Consider the following 10665-nt stretch of genomic DNA (forward strand, 5'->3'; position numbering starts at 1 on the left):
GACCTGCCTGCCGTCCTTAGCATATAGAAGGACCAAAACAACGACGCACGGTCAGAGAGCCCCGTATACATCACGTATTCCCCACTCAATGGCCCATGTAGCCACCAACCTTCTTCCGAATCGTATATTCTGTCAAGTCTTCTGGCCCTGAAGTCGAGCCCCTTCCTGCAATAGGATCAGGAGAACCCTGTGAGACCATCGGGATCCAGCTCCTAATAGTCAATCAAGCCTTTGTTTAGAACTAATTCTTCCCTTGCATCCTTTTCCTTAGTGGCCAGCGGTTGAGATGGGTGAGTCCTATCTTGGTCGACCTCCGTGAAGTTCCAGTCCCCTCCCAGAATCCAATGCTCGCCATCGAGTGTTGTAGCCAAATCGCGCCAAAATTCAGCTCTCTTCTAGGGAGCATGGGGTGCATAGACACTTGCCACCCGGACTTTGAATCCATCTTTTTATAGGGACATAGTGACCTAGCTACCTTCCTCATCACCATCAAACAACTCGGGCTTCAAGTCTTTGATAACCACAATCATGACACCACCTTTACCACGAAACAGACAATTCAGAAATGAGGTATAACCCATTTTATCACAGTGTCAATCAAAACCAAAATCATCAGAAGGTCCACTTTTTAGTTCCTAAAGGAGAATTATCTATGGTCGCCGCCTTTGAATCACACAAGCATCCTCTCCCTTTAGTGTTGTTACACCAATCTCTAGTGTTCCCCGGATGCTCCCTTTAGTCTTGTTACACCAACCTCTAGTGTTCCCATGAGAACACTCCTAATCTACCACTACCCCCCAACCCCACCCCCCCTACCCCCCAAAAAAAAAAACAAAAACAAAAAAATATTGTGCGAATGCCTTGTAGGCATCTCTGAAGAAATTGAATCTTCTCTCCCTCCCTCCTCTTGCATTCCTAGCCACTTCCTTGATTCTTTTACATAAATTCTTAGCTGGCAGCTTGATGCCCAATTGCTCAGCCTTCGCTTGTGCGCCATCCTTGAGGGGTCTTTCTTCCAATAGCCTTTTCTTATGATTAGCATCGGGGAGCTCTTCTTCCCACCTCGTGCCAAGGCTGTGTTCGCTAGTTTATCTGGACATACCCTTGCGAAGTGACCCAACCGCTTGCATATAAAGCATGAGTCCGGGAACGGACCAAGCAATATTGATGTAGTCAGGAGTTGGTTGAGCCCTATCCCACATGATCCACGCTCTCTTCCGATCCACTAATGAACGCGCTAAATGTGGAATAAGCAGCAGCTTACCAAGCGAAGTAGAAATCCTCTCAATGGACTCGCCCAGCCATTGTGGGAGATTTGGGAAATCAACCCATACCGGGCAATCATGATACAAAAACTCATCGATTGAGAAAGAGGCACTCCAGGGAATGACCAAAACAGAGGCACTTGCCAACATGAAGGATCTACCAGACCAAAACAGAGGCACTTGCAAACATGAAGGATCTACCAAGGGTATCATTCCGCAGAGCTTCGGACACAAAATAGACCAGGTAGAAACCTTTACCCACGAACTTTGCAGTGTATGTTGAGGCGGAATGTCGCATTCAAAGACCAATAACTATTGCAGCTCTTCCAACATCGGCACCCTCCCGGTGAAGAAAAAATATGCACTTCCCCTTGCCAACTCCAGCTTGATATCTTCAACCTCGAGCTCATAGGTGGACGAGTGTTTGAGGCTTGCCTCGAACCTCCCTTTCGAAGAGACTTCCAGGGCTCTACGGGCCACCTCGGCTTGTAAGATCTTGGCAGCCTCCTCCGCCTCCAGGGGAGAGTATCTAGCTTTTAGCTTAGCTTTCACATAAGACAAGGATTCACCATCTTCTTGGCATCAAATGCCTCCCTCGATACACTCGCCTCATCACTGTTACCTTCACTCATGACCTCCGCACGCTCTAACCAAACCTTGGGGTCCCTTCAATGTGGTTTGAGGGAGACAGCGCTCCCTTCAGTGAGTGGTTGCCGGGTGGCGGGCATGCACTAGCCTCAACTCTAGCTCGTCAAGCCTAAGGGACTGAGATAAGGTTCAAGTTTTACTCTACCTCAAGCTATCCAAGTATTGTTGTCACTTTTGATAAATTTGTAAATTTAATACATTTCTTAAAAAGATCCTTGAGACATTTCCTTAAATAGGATCATTTATTTACCCAAAAAAGTCGAATGATCGTTTACCCTTTAGATAACCTACAAAAAGGTCGCATGATCATTTACCCTTTAGATAACCTACAAAAACACTGTAGCCCTAATATGTTGCTCGTACTAATAATGAAGGAGACATAGGGTGTTACTCTCTTTTGAATAGAAAGGTCTTCACAAGGATGCCACATTGCATCTAGTCATAATTGTAAGGCATCTTAAATCATGAAAAATTACAAGTGTTTGATTTCACTAGTGTTCAGAAGTGCAATTGCTAGAAGTACAACCTCTACACAATCATTGCAAAATTGATTCGTTGTGTGTGGCATCTTTAAGGATGTCATAGCTTTAAGGCATTTAAATCATGAAAATTTACAAGTGCTTCATTTCACTAGAGTTTAAAGTGCAACCGGTAAAAGTACCTTATGTGCACATACGCATTGGGAAATTGATTCGCCATGTATGCTGCTAACTTTGGTTGACCTTTCTCACAAAACTTGCACCCTTTTTTGTCATTTAATAGGCTAGAAAGTGAACTTGAGTGTGATATGGATAATGATGAAGAGGACCACACAACGTAGAAGTAAATGGCATCAATAATGAAATGAATGGCAAGAAAAGTGAAAGAGAAATTGTGATAGAGTGACTTTACAGGCGGAGGTGGTGTGGAAAAAAGTCATGGACAATCGAGGGTATTATGTGCCTTTGAATGTGTGCATGTATACATGTGTGTGTTTGTGAGAGAGAGAGAGAGAGAGAGAGAGAGAGAGAGAGAGATTCCTACTTTGGTATGCTATGTTGCATTTGTAAGACCTCGTACTACTAGTAAAGGAAGGGTATGACTCTTCCTCAAGATTGAAGTGTTCTTAACAACTAGTCTAGGGAAAGAGGAGAAAGTAGGATAGGAAACCAATAAAGGTGAATTTGTAAGACCTCATACTACTAGTAAAGGAAGGGTATGACTCTTCCTCAAGATTGAAGTGTTCTTAACAACCACAACATGCTAGTCTAGGGAAAGAGGAGGAAGTAGGAAACCAATAAAGAATCCATTCATATATCATCAAATTTCATAATTTGTGTTGTTAAGTACAATGAACGTAGACTTGAAGTGTGATTGAATTGTAGTACAATTGTGGTTAAACCATCAACAATTTTTTAAATCTATGCTAGGGTTTTTAGTCATATTAAAAGGGAGAGGTTACTCCATAAATGGCACACCCACAATAGTTAGTAAATATGTGTCCAAGTGTCCTCATTTAACTAGTTTTTGAGAAAAGTGAAATTATATTAAAAGGTGAAAAGAAAAGAAACCTCATTTATTTAATTGGGGAAGAAAGGAGAGGCATGAATAATATGCCCCCCCCCCTCTCTCTCTCTCTCTATATATATATATATATATATATCCCTCCCCTCTCTCTCTCTCTCTCTATATATATCCCCCCCTCTCTCTCTCTCTCTCTCTCTCTATATATATATATATATATATATATATATGTTACATGCATTTAGCCTATCGCATCTCTAATATTGTTCACTTAAAGCCCATGTGGGTCTACTAGTGCTTATTTCAACACTTACTCTAGTGTTGCTTAAATGCTTACTCAACCTCCCTCAACGCAAGGGCCCTAGTGGAGGCTCTTTGTGTGTGTGGAGAGAGAGAGAGAGAGAGAGAGAGAGAGAGAGAGCATTTTAGTTCGTTTTCTTGTTGCCCACATGTGAACTTTTGTTGGTGATTGCACCCTCCCCAAAGTTTCTTTACATGTGCATTTTCTTTTCAAAACTAGGGTTTCTTGCTCATTGGGTTTATGACTTTCGTATGTGATTTAACGCTGTTTATTTGAATTTTGATGTTTCAATAAGAAAATGCCTCCAAGAGGTCTCTAGACACAAGGGATGCACATGGGCACATGCACATGCCTTGGAATAGAGAGAGAGAGAGAGAGAGAGAGAGAGAGAGAGAGAGAGAGAGAGAGGCTTGGGGGGGTTGGGTTAGGGGCTGGTGTGTGCTCTCCCAAGATTGTGTGAAGCTATACAAACTTGCCCTACAAGAGGAGGTGGCTTGTGCTAGAAGCAACAAAACCGAAACACAGTGAGCACTTATTTCCTACACAGCCAACAAGACAATCGCTCTTGTCCAGACGGCCACTACGCCCCCAGCGTAGAATGAAGACCAGCTGCATCACCAAACCTTTCACCTAAAGCCAACGGCAAATTTCACCATTAGCCCCAAACAATAAATAGTTGGTTTGACTCTGCTTCAAACCGCCCATCAACTCATGGCCTTTCTGCCTAGAGGGCAAAAAAGAATCTTCCACATAAGGAAGCTAGCTTTCCCAGATTTGTATTTTTTGTGATTTAATTCGGGGATAAGCATGCACTCTCACCCTCTCTAGAAAGAGCAATCCACTTTATAGGGACTCATCACCCCTTCTTTTGGAGGGAAAAAAAGATTGTGTGAAGCTAAGGGAGAGGAAGATAGGTCTATGTGTGTGTGTGTGGATTTGTGTATGTCTCTCTCTCAAGTTTCTCTCACAAAAATACACGAGATTCCAAAAACACACACTGACTCTATGTTCGTGCTTGCGCGCACGCACTCAACACACCTGAGGACACACACTCACAATAGAAATGTGGAGAGAGAGAGAGAGAGATTGATTGGGGCGAGGAGAGAGAGTGATGTATGTTGGGGGATGACGATGATGCCCACCATGGATGCCCTTTTCTGGCCCTCGTCCCGCCTCTCAACCTTTCAAGATTTGTGTATATAATGAATGAATGAATGGAATAATGTTTTAGCAAGTTTCCTCACTACACTCCCTAAAGCGATCAGGCACCTCCCTTCTTTCTCCCCTTCACCCATTGTTTTCTTTCCTTTGCAAAATTCTTTCCTCTCTCTGAATCTGTGCTCTGCGTCCCTGCATGATCCACCTTTCCCCGTCCTCTTCTTCTTCCGCCATCCCTCCAAGCCTCCCAAATCTGGATCTTGGCTCTTCTCTCGGCTGTTCTCTCCCCTGCTCCCTCTCCCCTGTGCAGTGCATTCTTGTGCACCCTGTGGAGTTGGGTCGTCACAGATTCCACAGTGAAAATCAGCCCAGATTGAGCTTGGCATCCAGCAAAGGACAGTGAAATCAGCCCAGATTGAGCTTGGCATCCAGCAAGGGACAGTGAAATCAGCCCAGATTGAGCTTGGGATCCAGCAAAGGACAGTGAAATCAGCCCAGATAGAGCTTGGCATCCAGAAAAGGACAGAGAGAGAGGAGGAGAGGCAAAGCAAGATATGTGGGTAAGGAAGAAAAAATGCAAAATAAGAGGCAAGGAGGCGTGTGGGAAGACGATGGGTGCTCTGCTGCTGCTACTGCTGTCAATGTAGAGGGATGAACTGAATCTCTGCTGGGAATTGGGGTGACAGAGGGCATGATCGAGTTGCATTTGCTCTCTCCATCGTCTTTTGTTTATTGCCCAAAACGAAATCCACGTTACATCCCCCCTCCATAGCTCATAGTTCCACTCGCAGCTTCCTTCCCCGAAGCTCCTCCCTTTCTTTATCCATTTTTCCGTTTGTGGGTTTCCTTCCTCTCCACCACCCACTTCTCTTTCAACCCCTCCTTGCCTTTTCCCCGTGTCCTCTCCCCTTCCCCTGCCTTGCCTGCTCTTCTACTCTCCCCTCTCCCTTCACCTCCCTCACTGTCCTTCCTTGCCTTCCCTTCCTTCTTACATGCCTCCCCTCCCTCCCTTCCTCGTGAATACTTCAGCTCCCTCATGCTCATTATGCCAGTTTTGATTCCTTCCTCATCGATGGCCTCGGCTTCTTTACCAAAGTCTCACTTCCTTCTTTAGATCCTTCTATGGTAGTAGCACCTCCCTCCAGTTCCCTTTGCACTCTTGCCTTCTATCACAGATGTGAGAAATGAATGCTCAGACCACCTTTCTCTCTCCTTGTGCTCATCCTCTTACCTTCTATCCACCCACGTAACTGAATTCGCAAAATGGGAGCGATGGATCCACAGTTGGCTATGGCGACCACGCAGCCGTTGACAACTTCCGCCTCTAACAGCTCGATCTCTGGTGGCCGAGGCTGTGTAAAAGTAGAGAGCCCCTCCAGCGATCCGTTTCCTGCTGGGCTGCGGGTTTTGGTGGTCGACGACGACCCCATCTGTCTATTGATCCTTGATAGAATGCTGCGTCGATGTCTTTATCAAGGTTCGTGTCCTTGTAGGATGCGTGATTTTCCGTGGCGATAAAACGACATTATTTATCTGTTTCCCGTTGTTCCTGTTCACATTCCGAAAATCCTATGTTTGATTGCAAGGGGTTATGTCAAGTCCCTGTCAGTGTTGTACTATGACAGAGTCGATGCTTAAGCTACCCTTGTTTACTTTTATAACGATTGTTGATCCGCTCGAGCAATCTTGTTCGTACGCTTTGTCCATATAAAAAAGTACACCAGGCTATATGTCAGTTTTTTCTTCTGTAAGACAGGGTCTTGATTCTGAGGTTGAAGCAACTTGTCCTTTATGCCTGAAACAACCATATATCTGTATATGTGATTACAGTGACTACTTGTGGGAATGCAACTACTGCCCTTGAGATGCTCAGGGGAAACAGAGACAATTTTGATTTGGTCATAAGCGATGTCTGCATGCCTGACATGGATGGTTTTAAGCTTCTCGAGCTTGTGGGACTGGAGATGGACCTGCCTGTCATAAGTGAGTCGAGACCTTAAGTTTTTCTTGGTGTGATTAATCAAACGGGTTGTGGTAAATCTGATGCTTAGCCATTTTAACATGGATCTAGGACATCTTAATTGCAGTGATGTCAGCGAATGGAGAGACGAGCGCAGTAATGAAAGGTATCAAACATGGTGCTTGTGATTACTTGCTAAAGCCTGTTAGAATTGAAGAGCTTCGGAACATCTGGCAGCACGTGGTTCGAAAAAAGTGGAGAGCTTCAGGACAAACAGTTAGCCATGAAGATGAAAAACATAAGCGGGTTGCCGATGAAGGGGATAATACTTCCTCAGCGAACGAGGGGGTTGACGGGATGTGGAAGCAATCCAAGAAGAGAAAAGACATAAAGGAAGAGGAGGATGATGCTGATCTGGACCATGACGACTCTTCGACAACAAAAAAGCCACGAGTAGTTTGGTCTGTAGATCTGCATCAGCAATTTGTAACTGCTGTCAACCAATTAGGAATAGATAGTGAGTATCATACAGTGCAATTTGGCTCTGTTTTTTGCTTTTCAGTGTTATGAGCGGATTGTTCTAGGGCCATGCTCGATTGTAGATTACCAGTGCTCCGTTGTATGTGTTGTGGAGCTTGACTTGGTTTTTGCAGTCTTTGAGGTTGTTAAGGATATGTTTTGATGTAATCTAATGTCCTTTCAGAAGCTGTCCCTAAACGAATACTTGAACTGATGAATGTTCATGGGCTTACGAGGGAAAATGTTGCGAGCCATTTACAGGTGAGTAGGTATTTGCTATGGTACCTTGCAATCTTCTTGGGGTGCATAAATCTTTGGATGAAGAGGAAAAGTTGCATTTCTCATCTCTGTTTTCCCTCTGCAGAAATATCGTTTGTACCTTAAGAGGATCAGCGGTGCAGTGCATCAGCCAGGAGGCTTGAACCCGTCATTTGGAGGTTCAACAGATTCCAATTTTGGAGCTTTGGGTGCAGGTGGGCTTGGAGGTTTGGGTGATCTGCGTACACTTGCCGCGACTGGTCAACTGTCTCCTCAGGCTTTGTCAACATTGCAGGCTGGACTTCTGGGAAGATTGGGACAACCTAGCAATCTAGGTATCGGAGGTGTGGATCCACTGTTACTGCAAATTGCAGCACTACAAGGTGCAAATAGCAGTGCTCTTGCAAGGCCCTCATATGGCCAACCGGTGCTAGGTAGTCAAGGGAACCTTCAGAGTGCGGCCTCTGATCTGCAGCAGCTTACCCAGGTGTCTCAACAGCTAGCAACGTTTGGGCAGATGGCAGGACCTCTAGACAAAGGACCAGCGATGTCAGCCTTGCAGCAGCAGCAACAGCTTACTCCTGCTGTTGGTTTAGGTGGCTTGGGGCAGCTGGTCGGAGTAAATAGCAATGCTCAAGGCAATCCCAACACTAATGCCTTGATGATGCAGGCTCTGCAGCAGCAGGCTGGTGGTCGTTTGACAAATGAAGGGGGTCTGACTTTGCCCTCTGGTGGAATTCTTGGACACCATGGTCTCTCAGCTGAACTGGGAGCTTGGGCCAGCTCACCGTCCAATGTGAACAGTACAAATGCCTGTCTTGGCAGTGGGGTTGCTATCCAAAATGCTGGCTCATTCAGGTCAGCACTGGCATCTACCCTGGCTGCTACTGGCTCTTCCTCCCCAAATATACTAGGGTCTCTTGGAAGAAGTTCATGTGCAGACAGTAAGGGTCTACATATTCCCAGTGCAGGAGAACTCAACCCTCCTGTTCCAAGTTCTGTGAGTGTTTCTTCTCCCTTGGCTTCAACTGGACTGGATAGTGAGGTAGGTGCTACTAGAATGAAGAACATTGGATCGACCTTTGGTGCCATGAATGAGGTTTCCCCTCACGGCTTGAGCAAATTTGGCTGTAACTTCACTCCGCTGGCTGGATTAAAACATGGGCTAGGGCTTAGCACGGGCCAGAGAAATCAGGCAGGCTGGCAAGGTTTTGGCTTGAGCCAGGAGTTTGTCCAGGTTAATAGCCCTGTTCTTAGTCCAAGATATAGCCAGGCTTCTTCAAATAGTCAAGGTTTGAATCTGGGCATTGGTCAAGAACAAGGGCAAGTGCGTACTTTGGGTTTCAGCACGGGAGGTCTAAGTAACTTGGGTATGGATGGTGGACGTATGAAGGCTTCTGTTCCCAATACTTTGTCACAGAGCGAGCAATCAACAGCTGATAGTGATCTGAAATTGAAGGAAGGCAGTTTGGGTTTATTAAAGACAGAGCATGGTTGGCTTTCAGAATCATTATCAGATGATTTGTTAAATATTTTCCTCAAACAGGTCAGGTTGCTACCATATGCTTTGATTTCGCTTAATCTTTTGTACTTTTTTGTTCAAGGATGATTTGTTTGGGGGTTTTCATACTTATCCTAAAAAGAGTGGGGAGGTTTGCGGGTGAGAGGGTGATGGGGAGTGCCTCTTTGTTAGAGAGGTACATGTTGACATGTAAGCAGGACTAACGTGTCTACCAAATATCTTCTATGCATCATACTCTTAAGCCCTGTTCTTCCCTAGCCTCTTTGTGTCGAAATGTGATCAATGAAGCTTTTCTATGTTCTGTTAGTGTAATTCAGTGATATTGTGAATGAGTTTGGGAATGTTCCTGGATTCTTCTATTGTATATTCTGTTAGTGTAATTCAGTGATATTGTATTAACTTCTCAAAGGCATGATTTAAATTTGGTCCTGAGAGGAAGGTTTCTGTTACTTCTCTTCTTGCTTCTTTATGGTGTCTCTTTCATGTGCAGCAGCAGCAAGAGGGTGCAGGTATGATGGAGGGCGAGCTGGCGGCAGCTGATGGTTATGCATTGGATAACATGTATGTAAAATGAGACCCTCATTATGCACTTATAATTTCGATGACTGGGATGTGTACAAGCATGAAGCGTTTGGGAGACACGAATGCAAGATGGTATATGCCAATGCGGTGATTCACAGACCAAAATGGTATACGGGATCATTAGCTGCTGGTATGGGACCTTTGTAATATAAACTTTACTAGGGACCCTCGGGGGGGTTGTAGGCACATCTGTATTGTCTCTGTTCATAACCCATCATCAGTTTATCCTATCATGGTGTCAAGAAAACCCTGTGGTTGAAAGGCTCTCAGCAGAAGACAGCAGTTGGAATATAAGACAAAGATACTTGTGCTCTGAAATCTAGAGAGGACATGAATGTGCCTAGTAATCACCATGGAGGATTTCTTTGCAGAATTTTCTTGGAAGAAAGGGGATTGCCCCCTGTAACTGGTTTTCATGGTTCTACAGGACTGATAACGCTTCTACTGACTTGTAAGGTTTGCCTATCTATTGTTCCTGAGAAATGGTGTCAGGTTATATTTGAGTGGGATTTATCAAAACCCATTGTTATTATATATTTTTAACTTATTTCACCAACATGGTTTTAGCATGTGTACGTCATTAGTGCACTGGGACTCGTTTATCTACATCTGTAGTAGTGAAATATATTGCCGTTAGCTAGGAATCGTGTACTTTTGACATGTAGTCTCTTTTCATTCAGATGTGCATTCGTTAGTCTATGCAGAGGCAGTTTACCTATCTTCAGGTTCAGGTTTGCATTAAGAAAAAATTTGCTTAGTGGAAGACATACTCACTTGCTCACAATTCCTCATGCAGTGTGTTCATTTGTAGGTGAAGGAGAGTGATGAACAAATGCGGATTGAAATGCAATTTTGGAATGTATTAGTGGCTCAGAGAATATATAAAATTTGAAGAAATAGGTGTCCGGTATATTATGTAACAAGTGACATAAGCTGAACTTAATACCCA

General features: G+C 44.5%; 1 protein-coding gene across 3 annotated transcripts; it reads left to right on the forward strand.

Annotated features, from left to right (window-relative positions):
* Nucleotides 1-4964: 4964 nt before the first annotated feature.
* Nucleotides 4965-10308, forward strand: LOC147897889 (uncharacterized). 3 transcript variants are annotated; one of them, XM_087379994.1, is made up of 6 exons: nucleotides 4965-6352; nucleotides 6706-6858; nucleotides 6963-7352; nucleotides 7539-7615; nucleotides 7719-9158; nucleotides 9625-10307. In XM_087379994.1, the coding sequence occupies exons 1-6, from the start codon at nucleotides 6139-6141 to the stop codon at nucleotides 9706-9708; spliced, it is 2358 nt and encodes a 785-aa protein (XP_087236120.1). In that variant the 5' UTR covers nucleotides 4965-6138; the 3' UTR covers nucleotides 9709-10307. The 3 variants fall into 3 exon arrangements, with proteins under 3 accessions (XP_087236120.1, XP_087236121.1, XP_087236123.1); XM_087379995.1 differs by having other exon boundaries at nucleotides 9628-10307; XM_087379997.1 differs by lacking the exon at nucleotides 4965-6352 and having other exon boundaries at nucleotides 6724-6858; nucleotides 6947-7352; nucleotides 9625-10308.
* Nucleotides 10309-10665: the final 357 nt, after the last annotated feature.

This window comes from Dipteris shenzhenensis, chromosome 10, assembly GCF_047967505.1.
Source record: "Dipteris shenzhenensis isolate YYH24624 ecotype China chromosome 10, Dip_SZ_1.0, whole genome shotgun sequence".
Classification (NCBI taxonomy): Eukaryota; Viridiplantae; Streptophyta; class Polypodiopsida; order Gleicheniales; family Dipteridaceae; genus Dipteris; species Dipteris shenzhenensis.

Excerpts from the sequence above, each read along its gene's own strand:
- LOC147897889 (XM_087379994.1), top strand. The coding sequence starts at position 6,139 with ATGGGAGCGATGGATCCACAGTTGGCTATGGCGACCACGCAGCCGTTG. Across the intron at positions 7,616-7,718 it reads ATGTTGCGAGCCATTTACAG|AAATATCGTTTGTACCTTAA; the intron begins GTGAGTAGGTAT and ends TTCCCTCTGCAG. Across the intron at positions 9,159-9,624 it reads TAAATATTTTCCTCAAACAG|CAGCAGCAAGAGGGTGCAGG; the intron begins GTCAGGTTGCTA and ends TTTCATGTGCAG.